The sequence below is a fragment of the Piliocolobus tephrosceles genome, chromosome 14 (genome assembly GCF_002776525.5).
Source record: "Piliocolobus tephrosceles isolate RC106 chromosome 14, ASM277652v3, whole genome shotgun sequence".
Taxonomy (NCBI): Eukaryota; Metazoa; Chordata; class Mammalia; order Primates; family Cercopithecidae; genus Piliocolobus; species Piliocolobus tephrosceles.
Genome location: NC_045447.1, coordinates 84,142,191 through 84,168,526, shown reverse-complemented (window position 1 = coordinate 84,168,526; position 26,336 = coordinate 84,142,191). Strand labels below are relative to the sequence as shown.

The following is a 26,336-nucleotide window of genomic DNA, read 5'->3' as shown; positions in this document are numbered from 1 at the left end:
TTCAATCTTGGTCCAGAAGAACAAATATCTGTAAAGGTTGTTATTGGGGCAATTGGAAACATTGGTGTATGGACTGAAAGTAAGTTGATAATGTTGTATCAGTATTAAATTTCCTGAACTCCATAATTATCCTATAGTTATGCTGAAGAACGTGATTATAAAATACACACTAAAATATTTAATGGTAAAGGGGCATGATGTTTGCAACCTATTCTTAAATGGTAGATAAAGCAAACATGGCAAAATGTTAATTTGTAGAGCTGGGTGAAGAGTATATAGGAGTTATTTGTAGTTTTCCTGCAAATTATGTCCGAGTTTGAAATGATAGAAAATTAAAGAGCTCCAAGAAAATTAAATTTTAAAAAGTAACTGATTAACAACAAATTACCAAAAAAAAAAAAATTAGGTAAAAAGTGTTCCTGTATAACTAGAACCTGATTGTATCTCAGGGGATATGCCCTAGGAAGTGCACCAGGAGCAAATCCAGATGAGCCAGACTGGAGAAGAGGAAATGAAGAGAATTCTCAATGCTCTAAGATGGGTAGATTAGCCCACACCCTGGTCTGCCTGATTCTGTCAGCACCAGGGTATATCTTTAAGCCCTGAAGATAAAGTCTGTGAAAAATGAACAAGATGTTACACAAACAAGGATCCTTTGACATTCTCCCATGGATATTTGAGACCACAGGAAACCCCATTAAAGTATTCACTATTAGTCACCCTCTGCTACTGGGTAATAAAAAAACAAACAAAAATCCCAAATCAACAGATGGCCAGCTAACTCAGGAAATGGGGTGGCACTGCCAAGTGCCATGCACGAAGAGAAGAGGTCAGTTAGTTCCTCATCGGGAATGAATCTTCTCCCTCACAGCCTCCTTTTTTTTTCATTCTTTATCCCAGCTAGAGAGGGTAGAAGAAGGAATGAATCTTAAAGCAGTGCTCTTGGGCAACTGCAAGAGAATCTTAACTCAGTTATTAGATGTGTGGGAGGGGGTGGAAGGTGGCATAAAAACGTGAAAGTTTACAGAAGTTTTATTCATAAACACCAAAACTTGAAAGTAACCAAGTTATGTCCTTCAGTAGGTGAGTGGATACATAAACTGTGGTACATCCAGACAACTAAGTATCACTCAGCGCTTAGAAGAAATGAGCTATCAAGCCATGAAATGATACAGAGTAAACTTAAATACATATTACAAAGTGAAGGAAGCCAGTCTGAAAAGGCTACATACTCTATGATTCCAACTATATAACATTCTTGAACAGGCAAAACTATGGGGACAGTAAAAAGAACAGTAACTGCCACAGGTTGGGGGGAAGGAGAGGTGAATAGGCAAAACAGAGTTTTTTGTTTGTCTTTTGTTTTTGAGACAGGGTCCCACTTTGTGGCCCAGGCTGGAGTGCAGTGGTGCAATCTTGGCTCATGGTAGCCTCTACCTCCTGGATTCAACCTATCCTCCTTCTTTAGCCTCCTAAGAAGCTGAGACCATAGGCATGCACCACCATGCCTGGCTAATTTTTGTATTTTTTGTAGAGACAGGGTTTCACTATGTTGCCCAGGCTGGTCTCCAACTCCTGGACTCAAGCAATCCAACCTCCTTTGCCTCCCAAAGTGCTGGGATTACAGGTGTGCACCAGCATGCCTGGCCTGAATATAGAGGGGGTTTTTAGGGCAATGAAAATATTCTGTATGATGCTACAATGGTGGATACATATCATTATACATTTGTCTAAATCCATAGAGTATACAATACCATGAGTGAACCTTAATGTAAACTGTGGACTCTGGGGGACAGTAATGTATATGAAGACAAGGGGACTATGAGAGACCTCTGTACCTTCCTCTCAATTTTGCTGTGAACCTAGAACTACACTAAAAAAAAATGCCTATCAAAAAAAATTAAAAGTAAGCAACAATCACTTCTCTCCATGGTGATAGACTGAGTCATACAGAAAATATTTTTCTGATGATGTGATTATAATATTTTGCTAATGAATAGATTTGAAATGGATTTTCCTGGGGTCTTGAGGAGGTCTGATTAAAAAAAAAAAAAATCTCGAAAGCCTAACTCAGGGGCTAAATCTTTTTCACCTAGAGTGCTGCTTCTGCTGTGAGACAGTGTCTGATTCCTGAGGATGGGGCCAGAGGTCTGTTTGTGACCTGAATGGGTGCAGAGCCTTTGCTTCAAGCTTGTTTCAGAGGTGTTAGTAAAGGGCAGATCACAAGTTGAGCTGCTGGGAAGTGTAATGATGTATTTGAAGCATAGGGAGGAATCAGAGGCAGTTGGAAGCCTCTGAGCATCTGTTGGTGATCAAGAAAAAAAGAACTAAAGCCCCCTTAAGCAACTTACCAAAAAGCATCATAATGTAATCTTTAATTACTTGCTTTCTGACATTTGAACTTTTTAGAAATGAGAAGCTTTGAAGATAATCTAATTAGCAGGAATGTGTTGCAGTTTGAGAGTAGTTGGGAACATTTCTCATCCTTTCCTCTGCTCCATGGAGTTCATGGAGAGAAACTCACCATCAACCCCACAGATCTAAAAGGCTCATCAGCCCCTAGAGTGCTAAAAGATAGATACTGGGGGCATTGTGTTCTCTACACTGCCAACCTTGCAGGGTAGTTTTACTTCAGCATGTGCCCGCCCAAGAGCAGGCTGAGACAGCTCAAAGCTGGCTTGGGTAGGAGAGGCAATGGGACCTGGCACCACACTGAAGACCTATGGGGAAACAAGGGCCAGACTCAGTGACTAGGCTGTGGAGACCCTTGGGGGCATTTAAGATAAGAAAGGCTGGGGCAACCTTAGCTGTAGCCTAGGCAGCAACTGGGCCTGGGTTTCCAAATAGACAAGAGGTCGGGGCAGTGTGTTGTCAGTGAATGGCCGGTATTGGGATTTAGGTAGTGATTCTCTGAGAGGCGTACCCATGAGTGTTAGGATCTACCCAGTACCTGGCCTGGGGTGGGGTGGATCCAAGCCCAGAAAGGAGGTTGGGTCTGCATATGGCAGAGCAGTAGAGCTCTCAGTTTGAGGCTGGGCCTTATGGCAGGATTCCTAGAAGTGAATGGGATCACCTCTTAGGCATTCAAAGATTTACAGACCAAAAGGAAGGCTTGCTCCCATCTTCTAAAATTTGGGACAAATGTGGTTGTGGAGGGGGACAGTGGGGGGGCAAAGGGATGGAGAGGAAGTGGGGGGTGGTCTCACTGTCCTCTGGAAGCACTGGGGAGGGGGGCAGTTCATTGGAGGGCCACATGACATTGCTGTTGAGCATCTGTGACTATGAGATGGGTCTCAGGTCCACTAGATTGGATTAACTCTAAACCCAACCAGATGGTGGGAACAAGATGATTCGTATGTTGAAATGATTCCTGTCTCAGCCTATTAGGGAGATGAGGGAAGAAAATGCTAGATCCAGCTGGGAAAAGTAGAGACAAGAAGTCTGGAGTTAACCAAGATAAGGGAAAAATGTTGGCACCTGTTATGAAACAGAAGGGCATAAACTATTTGTGAAATGTAAGATGAAGTATGAAAACTAAGAGGCTTAGCTTCTAAAGACTCAATCTGGCCCACAGCTGCTCAATGAAAGACATAAAGCAGGCTCCAGCTGACACAATCATCAAGCAAGTACCCTTTGCTGGTTCTCTTTAGTTGCAATCTGACCCACTGTTCTCCAGGGATGGGTGGGCATGTTTTGAAAATAAAGTAAATAATATTGTCTCATGATGAAGCATTTGCTGTGTATCATACTCTGTGCTAAGGCCTTCACAGACATTAACTCATTAACCTTCCCAACAACTCTGTGAAACAGATTCTTCCATCTTTACTATAGATGTGGAAATAGAGTCTCAAAGAAGTTAAGTAACATGACCCGTTCCACATAGCTTGGAAGTGGCAGAATAGGGACGTGAATCCACATTCCTGGTGGATTAAGCATAACACTACAATGATGCAATTAAACCATTTAAAGCCAAACTGGCTTAGTGGGAAGTTCTGAAGATGAGTATGGAGCCTTGGTTAACCTAACTGTGTAAGAACTCATATATGTGGAAGTTCCTGCACAGAAGGAGTCTGTACTTTGCAGACTGAGGGGTCAACAGCCCTCTTAACACATGGTCCTTGTTTCACTGGATGCTTTCTTTTCCTTTCACCAGACACACCACCTGTGTAGTAGGAAAGAGCTCACACAAATTCTCTTTTTTTTCAAAAGGAGGAGCATTTCTGAACATTACTTCTGGGTGATTCAGTTGGTTCTGTTACCTCCAGCTGCCTCTTCACCCACCCTCTGCCCAGTGCAGATAATAGATAAACACCTCTTCTCCCATAGACAAAACAAGGCAATATAAATTTCAGTGTCACTGCCTAGTGATAGAAAAAAGACCTTGTCTAAAAATAATGATAAAGAGGTTGTGAAATTACTATGAATGTAATTGGAATATTAACTTATAGGATTAGAGAGGAATCAAATGTAGAGAAGTAAAACAATGTTGGTTTCTGTGTTATATCAAATTGAGAGACTCTTTTAATCTTTGATTATTGTTTGGATTAAATCATTAAAAAGTATGTAAATCTAGTCTGGTTCTATCAGTTTTACAACCTTTTAAAAATTAGAATTAGGAAAACCAGTAGTCAATTTCAGCAGATTAGTAGATTTCTGTTTAGTTTTGGAGTAACAGTTTAGCTCAAGTCGAAAATATTTTTCCATGTAAACTGTGGCTCACACCTGTAATGCCAGCACTTTGGGAGGCCAAGGTGGGAGAATCCCTTGAGCTCAGGAGTTCAAGACCAGCCTGGACAACATAGTGAGAGCTCATCTCTACTAAAATAAACAAACAAAAAACTAGCCAGTCCCAGCTGCTCAGAAGGCTGAGATAGGAAGATCACTTGAGCCCAGGAGTTTGAGGCTGTAGTGAGTTGTGACTGCACCACTGCACTCTAGCCTGAGTGACACAGCGAGACCCCCAGTTCCCCTTCCCCTCCCCCCCAAAAAATTTCTTAGTCCCCTGACTTGTAGAATGTATCCAAAATCATATTAATTACGAACCAACTCTATCTTAAGTGAAAGACCTCAAACGCCAAGTTCATAAATTACTTTCCATGCTACATAACCCAGAATAAGGGCTCATTAATAAGGCGGGGTGACCATAATGTCTCCCTTGGTCTCTCAAGGAAACAAATTCACTAAACAGTAAGGTCAATTTTATATATCTGGGTTATCATTATTATTATCCTTCTTATTATAAAACATTTGCTTTCTAATTCACTTTGAATCAATTTGCTTACCTATTTTTCTACAGAGTAAAAATAATTCTCTCATTTTAAACATCAAATTTATGAAATTGCAAAACTGATCATGATAAAATAATTTGAGGGTTCTTCTTGGAAGTGGAAAGTAATTTAATCAAGAGCACATGCTATTTAGCTAAAACTATCTAGAGATGTCTACCAAATACTAATATCTTTAAACATAAGGACATTTATAAATTTTGGATACATACTGTTGGAAAGCGTTTTTAAAATATAGTATTCTATTCAGTAGATTGTGAGAGCTTTGTCCATCTACCCAGCTATGCATTTATGGGCCCAAGATATCCTCTAAAGAGAAAAATGGAGTGAGAATAAGTTAGTATTATTTAATTTTCTTTTCCTGGGAAGGAAAGATGAAAGCTTCCTAAGATAGGACAACTGGCTGATGGTGTCAGAAACATTAGACTCCCTCTGGGAGGGGGAAAAAAGAGTAATATTCCAGAAAAAATGACCTTTAAACCGTTTTTTAAGGATGAGAGAAGGGGAAAGATATGAAAATTAAAAGCAATTAAAACAAGTTCTAACCACAAACATCTATTGAAACAGGAACATCCCAAAATGCAGTGACAGATAGAGAATGCTCACCTGTCTGATTCTGGCAATGAACAGGAGAGAACGAAATATCATCCAGGGCAACATAGCCTCCTTTGGGACCATTGAAAGCAACTTCAAAAATAACCTGCAGAGGAAAATGGCATGCTGTCACATGTTCACATATTTTCAGTTTGGCTTAAGTGCTCTTAATGATTTCAAATGACATGTCAATCAAACCAGATGAAGCCAAGTTACAAGGACTCATGGAATCAGATTTCCAAATATGAGTTTGGGCAGCACCCTCCTCAACTTACAGTCTCTTTTTGGGAGAATGAAACTGCTATGATCTGAGTGTCTGTGGGACACTCACAAATTCTCAAAAGTCATACATTGAAATATGAACCCCCCAAGGGAATGGTAATAGAAGATGGGGCTTTTGGGGAGGTCATTAGGTTTTGGAATGGGATTGGTGCCCTTACTAGTGTGCCCCTTCTGGAATTTGAGGGCACAATGAGTAGGTGCCATATGGACCAGGAAACAGGCCCTCACCCGACGCCAGATCTGCCAACACTTTGATCTGGAACTTCTCAGACTTCAGAACTATAAGAAATATATTTCTGTTGTTTATGAATTACCTAGGTTATGGTATTATGTTATAGCAGCCTGAGTGGACCAAGACAGAGTCTTTAAAGTTGCCTTTTATTGGTGGATATGCCTTTCTTCCTTGAGTGTCAGCTGAAGTGCCTATGTCATTTCTGCTAGAACTACAGAACTAATTAGCATTATGAATTTCAATTAAAGGAAAAATCGGCTAAGAAAGCAGGCCAGGTTTTTTTGTTTGTTTGTTTGTTTGTTTGTTTGTTTGTTTTTACCTCCCTGCCACCACTCAGGAGCAAACACCCTCTGAGTTCCTTTCCTTCTTCCTATATGAACTCTACATCAAGGGCTGGACAAAGATGCAACAGTCAGAGGTGAGAACCCCGATCTCAGCATGTCCAGGTATGTTCCAATGGTTAGAAAGAACATGGACCAATGACTTCAACCCTTTTAGCTTTGCTTTCTTCTCTACCAGCAACTTTAACTGTGAGCTCAGTCGACCACCTTCTGCCTGTAACCACGGGGGATCAGATGTCAGCACAGCCTTCACCTGTGCTGGAAAAGCCACCCAGGTGTGCAGTCCTCTTGTGTAAGTTAATAACCTGAGAAGACGCAGCACAGAACAGGGCTTGAAACTTCAGTGCCTACAAAAGCCAGGCAGGTAGTGGAAATGCAGAAGTGGGCTGGGTATGGTGCGGCCTCTTGTGAAATAGAGACAGAAACCCCTGTCTAAAAGGGCAACTGTCACTCAGCTTCATCAATTGCTATTATGTGGGAAGTCAGACCTGTTATGGGTTGAACTGTGTGCCCCTGCATCCCTCACACACAATTCCTGTGCTGAAGTGCCAACCTCTAGTATCTCAGTATGTGACCTTATTTGGGAATAGGGTCACCGCAAATGTAATTAGTTAAGATGAGGTCATGCTGAAGTAGAGTGAGCCTCTAATTTAAACGACTGGTGTCCTTATAAAAAGGAGAAATTTGGATGCAGACACACACACACACACACACACACACACACACACACACACACACAGAATGCCATGTGAAAATGAAGGCAGAGAGCTACAAGCCAAGGAATGCCAAAGATTGCCAGCACACCACCAGAAACGGGAGAGAGGCAAAGGACAGATTCTCTCTCACGGCCCTCAGGAGGAACAAGCCCTGCCAACACCTTGATCATGAACTTGTGGCCTCCAGAATGATGACATACAAAATTTCTGTTTTTTTAAGCCACCTCTTTTGTGCTACTTTGTTATGGGCAGCCCTAGCAAACAAATACGAGGCCTAACGTCTCTGTATCTAGCAAATTATCAAGAGGATCTGAATCTAGATTTTATTTGAAATCTTTGAGTTTGTCAACGCTGACAATTAATTCAAAAATTAAAACAAAAACAAAATGAAAAACCCCACTCCACAGCCAGACAGATCACCACTGTGGACTAGATTTGACCTCTAGGCTTCTAGTTTGCAGCTTCTTCTGAATAAATGGTTTCTTGGAGGCAGACAGACAGACCAGAGTTCAGATCCCATTTTCATCACTTATTAGCTAGGTGGGCCTGGCTTTATCACTGTATTAGTCTGTTTTCACACGGCTGATAAAGACATACCAAGACTGGTTAATTTACCCAGGAAAAAGGGTTTAATGGACTTACAGTTCCACGTGGCTGGGGAGGCCTCACAATCATGGCAGAAGGCAAAGAGGAGCAAGTCACATCTTATGTGGATGGAAGCAGGCACAGAGAAGAGAATAGAGCTTGTGCAGGGAAACTCATCCTTATAAAACTAACAGATCTTGTGAGACTTATTCACTATCACTAGAAAGGCATGGGAAGGACCTGCCCCCATGATTCAATTACCTCCCACTGGGTCCCTCCCACAACACGTGGGAATTCAAGGTGAGATTTGGGTGGGGACACAGCCAAACCACATCAACCACTTAACCTCCCAGGGTCTCAGTTTTCTTATCTATAAAACACCTGTCTTGTAAGACTGTTGAGGAGATTAAATGAGATAATGTCTACAAATATCCAACCACAGTGTCAGGCACATAACAAGCTCTGAACTAATTTTCTATCTTTTTCCGAAGGTTGGTTGGCCTCAGTGGCTCACGCCTGTAATCCCAGCACTTTGGGAGGCTGAGGTGGGTGGATCACTTAAGCTCAGGAGCTTGAGACCAGCCTGGGCAACATGGTGGAACCTCATCTTTACAAAAAATACAAAAATTAGCTGCGTGTGGTGGCACACGCCTGTAGTTCCAACTACTTGGGAGGCTGAGAGGATTGCTTGAACCTGGGAGACAGAGGTTGCAGTGAGCCAAGATCACTCCACTGCACTCCAGCCTGGGTGACAGAGTGAGACCCTGTTTCAAAAATAATAATTTTTTTTTTCCTGCAGGTTGACTCCCTCTTGAACTACTATTCAGGTTCCAGCCTAGTTAGCCACCAATTAGCTTGAACAGGCCCATTCTTCTCCCAGCCCTCAGTTTCTTCATTTTTTGAAATGAAAAAGAGTTTGGACAAAATAGTTCTTAAAGTACCTTTCACCTCAACAGTAATGTTCCCACAGGGACCTGGTGCCTAAACTCTCCAAAATCCAAGGGGAACCCTAGAAATTTGTCTTTGCCAAGGGGGAAGGGCTGTGAATGAAGGAAAAGATGTGGACTTATGAGAAGGGGCAAATTAAGTTTACAAACTTAACACAGGTCCATGACATTTAGCTCTCAAGGCACTAGCTGGTAAAGTGAATGACAAAATTTATGCAGAGCCGGTGGGGTAAGAATGCTATTCCTGATCAGCGTTTGCTAATCACAGCCTCTGTGCCAATGTGTTCTCTTGTTCAGACAGTCTCCAGTGTTTGTTTTCCTTCTCAAAATTCACTTGAGAATGTGATGACATTAAACTCACTGATTTCTTCAGGACAACTTTCTTTTCCTGATGAGTGAGAGCAAATAACACCAGTGAATAGTTCAGATTGGTAGAGCAAAATCACATGTGTTGACCCAAAGGATGTGTATTGAGGTTTAGTCGTGTCCAGAGTTGTAACCTTCCAAGTATTGATTTTTAAAAATTCAGCAAAGTTTGATTCAGACAAATGTTGCCCGAGGAGCTTATGGTTGGATGAAAGGAGTTGGTAAAGAGAACACTGTCAGTGTGTGGGGGGGACTCATCTGACTTTGATAGGAAACTTTTGAAGCAGTACATGCATTTCTTTTCCTCCTCATAACCCAAACTCACAGAAAATTTTCCACTGAGCTGCAAGAACAAATCAAGACCTGGTTGGACTTTGGGATAGGAAATAGCACACATTCTGCAAAAGACACTGTGCTCTCTCTAGAGTGTTTTTTTTCGGGGGGAAGTAGGGGAGGTAAATAGGAAAGGGGTGTGGGGAGAGGCAGGCACGCATTCAGTAGATGAAACACATCAGAAACTAAGACCCAACCCTGTTCTCTGCAGCCCTACATCAGGCTAGCAGATGGCACCACCGAAACCCATCCAGAGGAATAATCTGCTTCTCTGGCACTTTAAAGGGAACTGGAGAAGATATTGCAAGATGCACAAAGTGAAAAGTGAGGGACATTAATAACTTGGGGTAACCGAGACTCTACTTATAGCTCCAAATCTTTATGGCAATCTTATAGCAACCATATTGCTGCACCCACTGATTCTAGGGGTGCCATGGGGTCCTCAGACAGAGCTGGGCCTCCTTCCTCAGCTTTGGGTCGGATTTTAGTCCATGAACTTAGTTACTAAGTTCTCTGGCATTCACCAGCTGTGTGACCTAGAAAAAAATGTCCAATTTCTTGGACACTCTGTTTTCTCTCTTCTTGTCTGTAAATACGGAGATAATTTTATCTACTTGGCCGGATAGTCAGTACTGAAAGTGCTCGTAGCTTCTGAAATACATGCATAGATACAGACATGTATCAATGTATGTGCTTAGAAAAAGGTCTAAAAGATAGTAAACCTTTAATGTTAGTAGTCCTCCCCTTTGTGAAGTTGGCTGAGGGCATTTTAATTCATTTCATGTCTCTGAATTTTCTAATTCTTCTGCATTGAACATATCACTTACATAACTGGAGAAAGTTTTAAAATGAAGGCATCAAGACTTGTTTCAAACTAGGGCCATAATAGCAAGTTTATTTCTGATTTTACAACATTATTTATGTTGCAAGAAAAGAAATGAGTCACTTTTTTTTTTTTTTTTTAAGAAAAACAGTTCACTCAAGTAAGGAAAACCTTCAAAACTGCTCTCAGGAAAGGTAACTCCAGACTGAGTTTTACTTGTAGGGTTCTGATCTCCTCGTTTGAACCCTCTGTGACCACAGTGCAAGCTTCAGAAGGAGAGGGTCGCCAAGAAGTCCAGTTGGTTGACTGGCTTTTGCCGTATTTTTTCTCATAAAAATGACTCTTGTTAGGAAATGAAGGTAATAAAGGAGGCAGGCAAAGGGGATGCAGAGGAAGGGAGAGCAGGAGAGGGGCTGAGGATGAGAAAGAGTATGGTTCAGGCACAGCAGAAAAGACAGACTGAGTGTGAGACTCCACAGCCTCTCCATCTCCAGCTCTGTGTGTGGGTGGCACATCTGCACAGCACCCACCCTGGCACAGCTGGTGCATACCAGTACACCTACCTCCATGGGGTAAGGAGCATTGAACTCGACCTCTGCAAGATTCCAGGCAGCATTCCCTGGCCTATCTGCTTTCCAGATTTCCTCGTAAAGGCCAGCCGCATCCCGAGTGTAAAGGGAAAAGACATTGTCATTTCCCTGCTGGATCTGGTAATAAAATGACAGGCAGCCAGCCATGGGGGCCGTGGTCAACGGGGAGATGAGCTGTGCCACCTCCTGGAAGTGCTTCACATAAACCGAATCCACGTACATGTAGTGGCCTGAAAGTCAGAGAGACAGAGCACAGCGTAAGAGTTGGGGGTGGGGAGGGGAAGAGGTTCAGGTAAAATGGTGTGATTCTGCATTCAAAATAATCCAGCAGGAATGGTGAGGAGGAAGTGGATGAGGTTTGGCCATGAGTGGATGGAGAAATGTTGCAGCTGAGAGATGGGTCCATGGGGTTCACTGCACTCTGCTAAATACAGGATGAGACCATTCCTTTTACTTTCCTTACTTTTGATTCAAGTAAAATATACATAGAGAAAAGTAGATGTGTCATCTATCAAGTGCTTAAATTTTCACAAGCTGAATACACCCATGGAAAGAAATAGAACATTACCCTAGAAGCCACTCCCTCGCAATCCTTATTTGAGTTATAAGACTCTGAAGAGGACACAAAACTTACCATCTATTCTTAAAAGGGCATGGAGAGACCCTCCTGCACATGTTTACAATTAATGCAAGATGTCACCATATGTTTTGAGTGAAACTAAGATTTTGAATTCCAACTATACGGCAATGTGTGTATTGTTAATAGCATGCAAGTCAATCGACACTGAAAATCGGAGGAGTGAATATGTGGTATCACTCTTGGCAGGTCTTTGTGGGCTCTGGACCCAGGGGCTGGCCTCCGTTAGGGGCATCTTGGTGAAACACAGAAACCATGTGGCAGAATGGAGACAGCCTCGACTTAGCATTGAAGAGAACTGAGGTTGAATCCTGCTCCACTTCTTACTAGCCCTGTGACCTTGAACAAATTTCTGCATATGTCTGGGTCTCAATTTCCGGATCTCTAGAATGACAATCAAATACTTTCCTCATAGAGTCAATGAATATTACATGGAGTCATGTATGTAAAGTGTTTAGCGTGCCTGGTACATTGTAGCTGCCTAACAATTACAATGCCATTCACAATTCTAGAACCATGCTTGCCCTACAGCCTGTTCTGTATAAAGGGTAAGCTATCGTTGTTAGCAATTTTGTATGAATTTATTTGAGTGATGACAGAGAAGTGCTATGCAATGCAGCTTCAACAGAGTGCCCTTTCTATTTACAAGCTCAGAACAATTACAGCTTAATATCTTCATTTCCATGACATAATCTCTTGTTAATAAGAATTCCTGGCCAGGTGCAGTGACTCATGCCTTAATCCCAACACTTTGGGAGGCTGAGACGGGAGCATTGCTTGAGGCCAGGAACTTGAGACCAGCCTGGGGAACATAGTGAGATCCCTGTCTCTACAGAAAAAACTTTCTTAAAATTAGCTGGGCATGGTAGCATGCACCTCTGGTCTTAGCTATTAGGGAGGCTGAATCAGGAGAATCACTTGAGCCCATGAGTTCAAGGTTACAGTAAGCTGTGATCACAGCACCGTACTCCAGCCTGGGTGATAAGTGAGACCCTGTCTCCAAAAAATAAAATAAAATAAGGAAAGAATACCTTTTCTCCATTATGAAGAGCAGAAAAAAATATTAGAAGGAGCATATGCATTTATACACTGGACGTTTAGTTTGTATCTAGCACATAGCCCGGTATGTGGTGGGCCCTCAACAAGTAGTTATTTAATGTACAGACGTGGTCTCAGAAAGGTCCTCATCTCAACATGGCAGAGGGGAAAAATGGATAGGTCAAAGGTCACTTTCTCCTGATGGCAAGTTATTCAGTACCCTGAATCCCATGAATAATCTTATTTGAATATAATTTACCTTACCGTCTTGCCAAACCACACAACAGTGAATAAACAGAGATTACGAACTCAAATTCTCAGAGGAGGCAGCCAGATTAAGTGTATGAACGAAGTTGATTGAGTCAGGGAGAAAATAGAGAGTGGTAAATTAGTAGCTAGCATGTGAAATCTTATTTTTCCCCACATTGAGAAACAGAAACCAAGCTTGTCTGGAAAAATAAAAACATCTGATAATACTGGGCCCACATTCTTATGCAGCAATAACCGGCTTGGGGTGAGAAACCTGGCCCCTCACCCCTGTGTTCTCCAGCCTTCCTGAGAGAGCAGGGCCTACCCAGTGGATGCCCGGCATCCAGCCCCGTGCTGCAGGCTTTCCCCATCCTAGTCTGGAATTCAGGTTTTCATGGCAAATCTATCCATTTTTAAGGGATGCTTCCTGTGTGGTTTGCTAGGGCAGCTGTCACAAAATACTGCAAAATGGGAGGCTTCAGCAACACACATGTATTGCTTCACAGCTCTGGAGTCCAGAAGTCAAGGATCAAGGTGTCAGCAGGGGTTGTTCCTTCTCAGGGCCGTGAGGGAAGGATTGGTCCTGGGTCTCTCTCCAAGCTTCTGGTGGTGTGCTGGCAATCTTTGGCATTCCTTGGCTTGAAGGTCTCTGCCTTTATCTTTACATGGCATTCTCCCCGTGTACATCTCTCTCTGTGCCCAAAGTTCCCCTTTTAAAAAGGACAGCGGTCATATTGGATTGGAGGCCCACCCTACTCCAGCATGACCTCATCTTAACTAATGACATCTGCACCCATCTGTGTCCAAGCAAGGTCACATTCTAAGTCTTGGGGGTTAGGACTTCAACATTTGAATTTTGAGTGTGCACAATTCAATGCCTAACACTCCCTACCATATTTTTTTAAACTTCGTATGTGCCAAATAAACATATCTACAGGTTGGAAACCACTGTAGGCTCCGCTTGGCCACCTCTGGGGAGGAATTTTAAAGGAAGAATCAGAATGTCAGACTGGACAGAATCAAAGAACCTCTGACATGGAGGCAAGGTCACTCCTCCGTATCCCAAGCTTGAAAACCCTCTAAAGCACTCCTGGTGGCCAGCAAGCCTTGATGAGAACATTCTAGTGGTGGAGAATGCCTATGACCAATTAGCCTCTGTAATCTGCTTCTGTTCTCTAAGAACTCACGTGAGTATCCAAGGCAGAGATGAAATCTTCATTGCCCTTTGTAACATGACTTACCAATGAAACAGAATCTTTTTGTGAGATATGAGCAGGGAGAACTGAGTGGAGGGGAGCTATAATTCTTTGTATTATAATGTGCATACATTATAATACTTTGCTTCCTGGATACCTAATTGCAGGGGCCACAGAGATCCTCTTTAAGAGAACTTGCTGAAGAAACCATCAGTGACTGGGTCTCCAGCCACCTCACCTTTGGACCTGCAGGAGAGTGTACCAAGACGCCACTCTGGGCTGCTCCCAGCTCCCTGCTCCAGAGTGACCAAGCATAGCAGAGGGGCAGGCCATTCTGTCTGCCATGGGGGCCTTCGGCAGCTCCCATTGGCCCAGGTTCTCCTCTTCCTCAGGGGTCAGGTTTGCATCCTGAGCTGAAAGTTTTCCCTACCCAGGGCATCTTTATGACTTTTGTGGGCCCCAGGCCCTTTTGCTGTGGTGGGCCCATTCCTCCATTAAAAAAAAAAAAAAAAAAAAAAAAAAAACCCTTAACATTTTGGTTTACTACTGCATTGGCATAAAGAGGTATATGATGTAGACTAGAAATTATTATATTCATTTTACCCTTCCAATTTTAAAATAAAATTAAAATATTGTCATGGACCCCAAAAATGCCATGACTCCTAGGCACTATGGCTGCCGTGCCCAATAAGGACGTTGGGCCTGTCCCCAGCTAGTCTGGCTCCTTCCTCCTCAGAGCCTTCACAGCCATCTCTCCCAGGAAATCTCTTTCCCACCTAGTCCCAGCTTAGTGTCTGCTTCCATAGCCAGTCTTGTTGTAAATTCACCTTCCTTGCAGATGACAGACATCTGAGAGTTGTCTTTAAAGGATAGTAACTCACCTGCTCTGTGGACAATATTTTGTGCATTTGCAGTCAAAGTGCCTCACTAACAACCTGTGCTCAGGATGCTAGTCCAAGTGAACCACAATCACATTTCTGATCCAAAAAGCATCCAGCAAACATAACACGATCTGCCCAAAGTGAGTCAGAGAGGCTGCTGGGAACAAGACCAAGACTGCTGACTCCAAGTCTCATTCGGAACCACTAGACTAGACCACAGGCCCTTGCCCCCATTTTCTTTCCATCATTCATTTTTTGCCGAATTGGGTTCTATTTACTGACAATTTGAGCAATGTTAAGCTTCTCATTAGGGAACAAAAGGTAACTCATCATGAGTTTGTTATCTCAGTTGAACTGGTCGGGGTGATTCAGAAATTGTCATTCAGGTGTCTGCCCCAGGAGAAGAGGCTGGAGGAATGACAGCCAAACCAGGCAGAGTGTGTCATCAGATACAATCTGTTCTGAGGAAGAAGAGTCAATGGGTAGGTGGCTGCAGGTGCCATAGTATTCTCCTTTCTAAAAACAATGAAGGTAGCCTGGAGTTCTTGGGAAATTTTGTCCAGTGCCTGATATTAGGAGAATTTTCCTGCCTAGTTCAATGAGCGCAACGCTCCTATCTGGCATAGGGTTCTAGAGCTTCCAGAACCTCTGGAAAAGGCCTTTTTTTTTTTGTCGGATATTTAAGATTCGAGTAGGATGAAACTAGGTGTAGATGGACTTTAAGTAGACAGAATCCTTTAATCTGCCAAATCAGTGGAGACCTTGCAGGCCACGGAGATTTTTTTTTTTTTTTTGAGACGGAGTCTCGCTCTGTCGCCCGGGCTGGAGTGCAGTGGCGGGATCTCAGCTCACTGCAAGCTCCGCCTCCCGGGTTCACGCCATTCTCCTGCCTCAGCCTCCCGAGTAGCTGGGACTACAGGCGCCCGCCACCTCGCCCGGCTAGTTTTTTGTATTTTTTAGTAGAGACGGGGTTTCACAGTGTTAGCCAGGATGGTCTCGATCTCCTGACCTCATGATCCGCCCGTCTCGGCCTCCCAAAGTGCTGGGATTACAGGCTTGAGCCACGGCGCCCGGCCGAGACTTTTAAAGTATTAAAACTTGAACTGAAAATGAAAGAGGTTATATGCGGGGAATGGGTTCCCCCATAAGATTAAGAATTGAGAAGCTTATTACCCCTCCTCTACAGTATGTGCTGCTTTGCCATACACAGAGTGAAAATCAATCTATTATTACCTAATTCTGGATTATACACAAAGAGCCTGAGGTTTCTAGGCGAAAAACTTTTCAAATTCAGCTGAAAGAAAGATCACAATTCTCAGTCATGCCGCCAGTGCTCAGGCCTCTTCTGGGATGGAGCCTGAGGTGCTGGTGTATGCACACTTCCTCCTGAAGAGGCTGTCCGTTCCTTTCTTGCAGCAGCCTTCTGTATTAGCTGAACTTTTCATGTGGAACCAGTGGCCCCTGGTAGTCAGCCATTTCCCCTTGCATTAGGGAAAGAACTTTAAAGGTGGTTTCTGAATGTTTATTTTCAAGCAGTCTGGCTCACCAGCATTCCCCCAAGACTGCCCTTGGCTTGGCCGTGGTGCCAGAGGCATCCTCTGACTCAGCTGTGATGCGGTCCTGTTGGCCACATTTGCACTCCAATTGTGTTGTCTGCTCCAGTGTTGCTGCTTGTCTGGACAAGCTGTCTCCCCAGTAGGGCAGACAACCTGGTCTGAAGAGATGTATGCCAGAGGGAAATACCCCTGGTCTGCTGCCATGGTGAGCAGATGGCACCCAAAGAGAATGAGTTACAATGCATGTTTTTCCACCCAATGAGTCTGACAGTTATCTTCATGAGCCTTTAGTTGTAAGGGTTTTGGTGGCCCTTACCATGATAAAGTCAGACTCTAGTCTTTTTATACAGCTTTCAAGGATGATGTAAACATGAATGAATATTACGTGAGACTTCTCGTATCTGTGCTAAGACTTCAAAGCCCCAAACAATTAAGTGACAACAACCTCTATTTTCTGAAGAGTGGTGCTAGACCGTCAATATGCTAAGTGGCAACCCCTGGCACCTACCCCAGCTCTACCAGTATTAGCCTGTCTCTCCCTTCTAGCCTGTGCATATGAGAAGGCTCGAGATGAATCAGAGAGATTGGAGATGGGGTTTCTATAAAGAGCGTTGTCACGGAACTGCCCTGCTGTGTGTTTCCTTTCGACCTCTCCAGGGAAGGCAAGGGGATTGCTTCCCCTTTCTTACCTTGATCTAAAGGAGGGGCCTTAAGGGAACCACTCATGGAAGAGATAGAGGAAGGAAACTGCCATCTAACCTCATCCCCTCCCCTATGTGCAGACATTTCTGAGCTCTGCAATTGCTCTGAACCTTGAGATGAAGGGGGTCAGAGTTCTTAAGAAAGCTTGATCAGTGATACTGGAGTGTGTATGTGATGCAGAGATGGAGCCTGGCACTGGTGCCTACCTCTAAAGGCAAGAAGCTGACCCTAGGGACCTGTGGGGGAAGAGTGGAGAAAAAGGAGTTTGCTGCCAGTGAACTGCACTTCCAGAGTTTGAGGGGGCAATTTAGAAGGCAGCTGGGCTACAGTACCTTAAAAGAACTCTTCTCAAGAGAACTGCCTGCCAGTGCAGCAATTCCATTAGAAGGGAGCTGGTGGGGCATACCATGACTTATAGGAGCTAAGAAGGATTCATAGATGGTCAGCCAGAGAGTTGCTCATCCCTGTCTGGCAACACTAAAGTGGGATCCCCCATTGGCCATGACAGGAATGCCAGAATTTGGCTATGTGCTGTATGAAGGGCATCACCTCTAGATTAAATAGCAACAGTCAAGTGAAACTTTTGTCCCTGGCCTTTGCCTTTCTGTTCCATCCCCACCCCGCCTATTGCCTCCCGACCCTGAAGCAGCCAGAAGCCAGTAAGAGGGAGAAGAGGTAGGGAAGAAAAAGGTGAAGTATGAAGAGACAAAGCACAAACCTTTCTCTCTACAGCTGTTGTGTGGCCCAGTCTGTGGGAAGATCTAAACTAGATGAGACATCGCAGTTGTGACTTGACTGAACCTAATCCTTGAAAGTGAAGATGTTTGTTAATACCTGAAAGTAACTGGAAAGCCACAGTAAGTCATCCAAGGGTAGAGAAAGGAAATTCAGCAGACCTTGCACAAAGAAAATGGTAAGAAAATTAAGAAAGCTGCTTCCCTACCGAATGCTTACACCAAGTGCTTACTTACACCAGGCACCAAATGGATCAATGCAGAGAGTAAATAAATAGGTCCTGTTAAGACGACCCTTGCTCATTCCAAACTGAAATGAGTAGAGTGTCATGATCATGGAGAGATGATCCATCCATCTCATGATGTTTGATGGAATAAAATAACTCTAACCTTATTTTAGATTTTGAAACCTTGTCCAGCTTCTTCCAGAGTAGCACAACAAGCAGGCTTGGTTTTTTAAATCTCAGCAAAGAGATGCATTTCCCTCATTATTTTTCCAGCAATCATCTGTTTTTCTTTCTTTCTTTTTTTTTTTGTTTTTTTGTTTTTTGCTAAGGTAGGTAGAAAACAGTAATGATCTGAGCTGTCAGTAGGTTACCTCCTGAAAGATTTTGTTTCACTTCATAAAATATGAATAAAGAAAGAAACCCATATGTGATGAGTCAGAATTAAGAAAACACAGGATAAAAATCACATCCCCTCCAGTATTCCAAAGATGTCCCACCACAATTCTTACTGCATTATTTTAGTCATTTCTATCATTAGACAATAATTTGGGGGCACAACGCTCATTTAAAAACCTTGACTCAATGTTTGGGGCAGATTGTTTGCAACATACAAGGAAATGAAGGAAAACTCACATCCACATTGTAGTTTTCAGAAATTACATTCACTGTTTGCTTTTCTACAACCCAAAGACTAGCACTCTCCTGGGAAGACTTCCCTCAGCCCTCTCTGCAGTTCTGAAATTCCTAAGTAGACAATAGCTCCCCTTCTACATGCTGTTTCTCCAGTTTTTACCTGAAAGCAAAGGCAAAAGCTGCATCCAGTATATGAACAAACACAAGATGAAATCACATAGAGCAAAATCTGCTGTTGCAGGCAGACATCTGAACCATTTAATCTTTACTTTGCCACCCAAACTGATAGAGCTCCAGGGAAATCAGTATACCCAGTAGAAAGCAAATATAAGAGAGGCAACCTCTTTCCTTTTTAGAGCATTGGAGGGTTTGTTTTGCTTTGTTTTAAAGAATGATACTGACCAAATCTTTGAGTCCTATGGGCAGAGCTTTTCAAATAAAGTATTTTAGAATCTTTTGAACTCATCATTTTTAGCCCCATCCTCTATAGGGGAAAGATTTACAGAGCACTCCAGGCTTACAGAGGACTGTGTGTGTGTGTGTGTGTGTGTGTGTGTGTGTGTGTGTTGAGTGGGGATGTTGGCTAGTGAATGGCACTCCAGGCTTACAGAGGACTGTGTGTGTGTGTGTGTGTGTGTGTTGAGTGGGGATGTTGGCTAATGAATGGCCAAAATATTAGTCCAAGGGTTGAAGAGGACTTGGAGTGAAATAACAGGAAAGATTGGAATGCAGGCAATCAGGCTTCCTGCTAATCATAAGTAGGAATGTAACCTGCGACCTAGGGGTTCCTCTGCCATCATCACATACCTTGTGCTTCTCAAATGCTGTCCAAACATAAAATAAACCATCCACTCTCATGCCTCTACACTTTTGCACATGCTGCGTTTGTCTCCCCCTTATCCATTTGGTCAAATTCCAGTTCTGTGATTCCTTCCTCAAGAGAGCCTTCTCTGTACCCCAAAACCAAGGTAGTCTTTTGTCTGTGGTTTCATATCATTTATTTCATACCTCTATTAGTCATGCATTACTGTGCATGCTTGCAAGTTTATGTGGCATTTTGGCATTCAGAGAATTTGAGAAATGCCATAATGTACATGAGCATAGAACTATATTAAAGGTATTGAGAAATCCTGAAATAAAGAAATCTGTTTAGCTTTCTTTAATGCAGGGTTTCCCTAGTTTATTTGACCACATATCACCCTTGTGCTCCATATAAGGATTAGGGAAGGACATTTTGGGAAAAGTTGGTTCCTATAAACTCTTTGAGGTTAATTACTTTTTTTTTTTTTTATTTTAAGCATCATTTTTTTTTTTTTTTTAAACTATACTTTGAGTTCTGGGATACATGTGCCAAATGTGCAGGTTTGCTACATAGGTATACATGTGCCATGGTAGTTTGCTGTACCCATCAACCCGTCATCTACATTAGGTATTTCTCCTAATGCTATCTCCACCCTGCCAACAGGCCCCAGTGTGTGATGTTCCCCACCCCGTGTCCATGTGTTCTCATTGTGCAGCTTCCGCTTATGAGGGAGAACATGCGGCATTTGGTTTTCTGTTCCTGTGTTAGTTTGCTGAAAATGATGGTTTCCAACTTCATCCATGTCCCTGCAAAGGACATGAACTCATCCTTTTTTATAACTGCATAGCATTCCCTGGTGTATATGTGCCACATTTTTTTAATCCAGAATGGCTGTTTTTTTACATACCAGGGTATGCAAGAATGTAAATATAAATACATGTAAAAAGTGCTTATTATGTGTTTGTTGAATGAGTGAAGGAATGAATAAGTGATCAATGAAGAAGCGTAATTCTGGTGTTGAGGCTCTGACTAGATAATCCCATGGATTGCTGGAAGGTAGGTAGAAGATCTTCTTAGACTTCCTCCCTTCAACCCTCAGGTCAGCTTCTTTTTCAGCCATATGGGTGCCAAGCAATGCTAGTGGGAAAAGCTGCCTGCCTTGGGGAAGTATTCTAGAATAGCCAAGGAAGAAGAGGAAGAATGGGAAAATGGAGAGAAGGAGATGGGAGGGGAAAAGGGAGTGGGAAAGGAGAGAGGCAAGTGCTTATGTCAGGGGTGGCAGTACCCTACCAGCAAGTCTTAGTGCTTCTCAAGGATGACCACACCAATACGCTTACGTCTTGACCCTTCTGGTCAAGATATTAGAAAATCCAGGGCCTCTTTTTCTCAACCCTTTATTCCTTTAGTTCTCCTTTTCTTCTGGTGCCAAATACTGTGTGCTTATAAGTATCCAGGAGGGACTCAAGCCATTTTGAAATAGATCTCACTGAATGGTGAATTTGGAGATTTTGGTAACTAGCATTAGGCAATGGGAGAAAAGTAAAATATTGGAACTCAAAGCCATCTTTGAATCATTAAATTCAAATTGCTCATTTGATGATGCGTCAATGGAGACACGTCAGATGCATCAGATGCGTCAATGGAGACCCTAAGAAGTTGAGGGCTTAGTCAAGGTTATAAAGTACTCTGATAACTGGGCCTGGAGCACAAGTATTTGGACTCCTAGCCTGGGGCTCTTTCTCTATCCGTGGGGACACAAATATAGTCAGAATATTCTATGATTGCAGATGGGGGTGAAGAAGGACTAGGAGAATTACACTCTTCAGAGGATGAATTGCACTCAGATAACATAGTCAAATGGATGATTTGACACTAGTCCATTGGTCTGTTGCCTCTTCCAAGAAATATATGTTCTCCCCAGCCAGCTGCCTCTTGCCATCATTGAGGATGAAAAATGAAACACTGAGTAATCACTGAATCATAGTATTGGTTACCCACAGGGTTTGACTTTGGAACTAATTTTTAAATGATTTAGGAAAAGTTCTCTAACACTTCCCCATTGTTAAATTTGCATCTCTGTGCAGCTGTGATAATGACAGGAGAAATAATTGCCATTTTGATGCATCAGACTTTCAAGATCCTTTCTGTTCCTTGTATTAGATTCTTAAGATATGACAGAAAAACAATCTCAAAACTAGCCTATTGTCACACATGAAGAAAAAGTCATCTGGCTTTTCTTTCTTCAAACCCCAAGAGATTGTTAGTTGCTTTACTCATTTACATAAAGCCCCCAAGAGTTGGTGACATTTTATTATTTTGAGTTAACCCAACTGTCTTTTAAAATACTCATGCAGATTCATGGATTACTTTGCCATGACTGGTTGTCATTCACTGTACACAGAGCACTTGTTTATAGTGTGGTTCCTACAAAGGGCCCCAAATGAGGATAGGCCACTTATTTATAAGGTAAAAATATGGGCTATCCGTAGAAAAACTCCAATGTCTTGTCACTGTCAAAAGTGCTAAACAGCACTTTGGAAGGCCGAGGTGGGCAGATCACCTAAGGTCAGGAGTTTGAGACCAGCCTGGCCAACATGGGGAAACCCTGTCCTTACTAAAAATACAAAAATTAACTGGACAAAGTGGTAGGTGTCTGTAATCCCAGCTGCTTGGGAGGCTGAGGCAGGGAGAACTGCTTGAACCTGGAAGGTGGAGGTCGCAGTGAGCTGAGATCACACCCCTGCACTCCAGCCTGGGCAACAGAGCAAGACTCCATCTCAAAAAAAAAAAAAAAAAAAGAAAGAAAAAGGCTGAACCTAGGTTTTAAAGGTAGGAAGTACATAAACATGCTTTTTTTTGGTCTTATCTCAATTTCTTATGTAAGTGACCCCAGATGCATCTGAAGAAACAGTTTCTGGGGAATTCTTCTGTACTCTTGCTCCACCTTTTTAGTCTTCATCTACTGAAATAATCCCTGTTATGTTAATCCATCTAAAAACACTGCTGTGATGGTGTCTCTCCCCTGCCCAAACACCTGTGTGGCCTCCCATTGTCAATGAAATAAAGTTAAAATCTCTTACCTGGCATTCCAGGCATTTTCGAATTTGTCCCTGTACTGCTTTCTCAGCCACATCTCTTCCACCATCCACCCCTCGTAGCTACCACCACTGTATCATTGCTCTTAGCTTTTTCTCATCTTTGTCAAAATCATACCCATCCCCGAAATACAGTTTACTTCTTTTATCATGTCTTCTAGGACATCTAAGCAGTGAGGGGCCTCTTTTGTCTCTGAATTCCCAACACCTTTCTTTTTTGGTGGGGGAAGGAGACCACTCTTATTGCACTTGACACATACCGCCCTTTGTTAACATCCAGTTGTGATAAAAATCTCTTTTCCTTTCTTGAAAGCATCTTCCTTGAAGCTGGGAAGGGGCCGTAGAGGATCTGTCATTTTAATTGTCATTTTCCCCATTATATCTAATGCTGGGTCAAATTAATGACAATGCTAGATTTGAAGTTGCATTTGTTTTAAACAGGCAAGCTCCATGAGACTCCAATCTTTTTATTTGTGGTTACTTATAGATAACTTATTCTAAGAAGCCTGAACATGTTGTAAAAGAAAAGAAACTTGTCAAATGAAGGTTGCAAAATAGAAGTTGGCCAACAGGACCTGACCTGCAAGTGTGTTTTATTGGCCCACACTGTGATTTTAGAAAACATTCACCAACTTTTAAACATTTGGGAAATTTCACACACAAAAAAAATCCCCTGCCTTCCTGATGATCTTGAAACATCAAAAGATCTGGCAACCTGGGCTTGCATTCTCACACAGCAGCAACTCATTGGAGCCGAGTAGCCTTTGCACAGGGTCTCTGCTGTCTAGTTTGCCGCAGTCCTCACCCAGCCCACATGCCATTTGCTTATACTGTCTGCCTGGCTGTTACAGGAGACTGAACCTGAGACTCAGGATATAAAGGAAAAGATAGAATAGGAGCAAAGAGAACAATAAGGTTAGGATGAAGACAGTCTAGAGTCAAGATAAGCTGAAGGGTGAGCACTTTTGAAAAAAAGAGTTGGAGACATGGTTAAAAATATTCAGATGAAGAGAAGCAATAGTGAATGAAGAAAAATGGAAAGGACCATAAAAGGTCATCATGTCTTCAGGCATGGGGACACACTGTCACCATCAGCAAATTATTGGGATGAGTATATTACCTCAATATCTATGTGTAAAGGATCAAAAGAGAAAAAGTTAACTGTTTGCAGCAGAATAAAAATTCCTGTCTTGTTCTTGTTGAAAAGCCAGCTGCCAGAAGCTTCTCACTCCTTGGAGACCTTGGAGTCGAGGATGAAATGTCTTGCAACTGTGGAGAGACCTAGGCTTTTCCAAAGCCTACCAGGGTCCGGGTGAGAGCAGTGGTAACCCACAAGTAAGTAAGCCCTTGCCCTTGTCTCTCTTCTGTGGAGGACTTCTCCTCAAGGCTGACTTCTTGCTGATAATACAACCTCACCTCGCATTTTCCTTGCAGAGAAGCAGCCTTCTTCGCCACTAGGGGGGCCTGTTGCACACCACATTCAGAGCTAATCAGCAGTATTGGCTCACCTCACTGTCACTTGGGAAGTTCCTAAGACCCATTCCCATCCTTTGATCTATTTTCAGTGAAAAGTAACCTAGGATTATTCCAGCCTTGTCTTTAGAAATGAGAAATATTAAACAACAAACACACAAGAAAGTAAAGCATAATATGGAAATGTGAAAATACAAGACTAGGCCACAGGTGAAGGAAAATCTTTACGGGGTGGCCTTCCCCGTAGCTACAGAGTTCACAGGTGCAGTTTTTCTCTACCTCCCTGTAGGTCCTTCCCTACTCTTCTGCCACACCTCCTGGTTCCTACTTAGTTCCTACTCACCCTTCTCCCTCCTCTCTTCCCTACTGACAGAAGCCACAGCTAGGTCAGTGCAGGAAGTGGGAGGAGACAGCAGAAAAAATTTATCTGGGAAAAGGACTCCATTTGACCGCAGCTCACCCAGTTCACTCTTGAAGGTGTGATCCTGTGGGAGAATGGAATGGACATTCCGAATACTTCCTCCTCCAACAAACCAGTTCACGTTGGGATTCCAGCGGTTCACAAAGCCACAGAGATGATTTTCTTCAAAGTCACATTCTGGGGAAGGGAAACAAAAACACTGCATGGACACACAGTCACACCTGGGTACACCCATCCTACTACAGAGTTTGCTCTTAGATATTCAGAAGTTTCTCTCTTCCTTTGCCCACTGTGACCTTTCTACCAGGACCCCCGCACAATATTAGCCAAGAAGAGAGACAGATCCTGTAATAAATCAAGATTCTAATTCATCATTGGCCCTTTAGATTATGGTCTTTCCACTTATTAGCCATGTTGCTTGGAGCATGACTTATCACTTTTTGTAGCCTCTGTGTTTCCATATGTGAAATGGGGAGGATGTTCCTACTTCACAGAGCTATTGTAAGTGTGGAGAGCTCCCAGCACAGTGCCAGGCATGTGGTCAGTGCTTGGTACAAGTCAGCTATTTTTATCAGTCACCTCTGTCTCAAAGCACTGTTCAGGGTTATGCTCTTAGCTCTAGAAAATTTTTTCCACAACCCTTTCTTGAATCTGGTGGCCCAGTCCTCCATTCCTTTCTCTTCTCCTGATGAACAAGTTGCCCAGAGCTGAGGGGCATGTGTCCGAGATGCTAAAATTCTGTTTTTCTTATAAATGAGAACCCAGGCAAAATGGGTAGGACAGATCTATCCTAGGTTCTGGGTTCCTTTTGCAGCTACTGAGTGGAGAAGAGAGAGAGGATAATCAGACCCTCCTCTTCTCCCCTTAGTGTCGTTGGCATGTTTGCGTGGATATATTGATCTCCATCAACAACTTTTCCTTAAAAGGGAGCAAGAAACTCACAAGCTAATGCCTCCACTGACCCTTATAATCATGCAATTAAACTACGAAGTATAATTGTGCTGGCCATTGGCCCCCTGCAGATCAATTTTGCTCTTCTCCACCTGATAGGTCCTGCAGGGGTTGACCTATCTGAACTGTATCAATGGGCTCCCCTGCCTTCCATCTCCCTGTTGGATTCGACCAATGGAAGGTGGAAGGAGAGTGAAATCAGGGGTTTAATTGCGCAGCAGTCTCCCAGCCAGGTCGCCATGGGTTGGCAAATCTTGTCAAGCAGTCCTCACCAAATAGCTATTGTTTACAGGTACTGGAAACTCCTCCTCCCTTGTTCTTTCAGGCCAAAAGAAGACAACAGCTCATGAATTATCACTGTTACTAGTCCTGGGTCACAGAGCTGTCCCTTGTTGGCTTCCTTTACGACTCACACTTTGTGATCTCTTCAGTGAGCTTCCCTCAAATTACTCAGGTTGAGTGTATCCTATTTCCTCCTTCCTGCCAGGGTCTTGACTGGTATAGTCAGCAATGTGTTTTTACATTAGCAAGCACTGAAAATTTCTAAGATTTTCATTTTCAATGTTTCCACCACAGTGTCTGCTAACCAATGCCCTAACATTCAGTGCCAAAGGCTGCCTAAGAGTAAAATAAAAAGCAAAATATTC

The 26,336-nt window shown here is 42.9% G+C and overlaps 1 protein-coding gene across 1 annotated transcript in view; it reads right to left on the bottom strand.

Annotated features, from left to right (window-relative positions):
* MAMDC2 (MAM domain containing 2) overlaps window positions 1-26,336 on the bottom strand; it is a 179,320-nt gene that overhangs the window by 86,550 nt on the left and 66,434 nt on the right. Inside the window, exons 5-7 of the mRNA XM_023213254.2 lie at window positions 24,778-24,915; window positions 11,068-11,324; window positions 5,892-5,985 (exon numbers count right to left, since the gene is read on the bottom strand). Of these exons, the coding sequence (XP_023069022.1) occupies window positions 5,892-5,985; window positions 11,068-11,324; window positions 24,778-24,915 (489 nt within the window). The remainder of the gene's footprint in view (window positions 1-5,891; window positions 5,986-11,067; window positions 11,325-24,777; window positions 24,916-26,336) is intronic.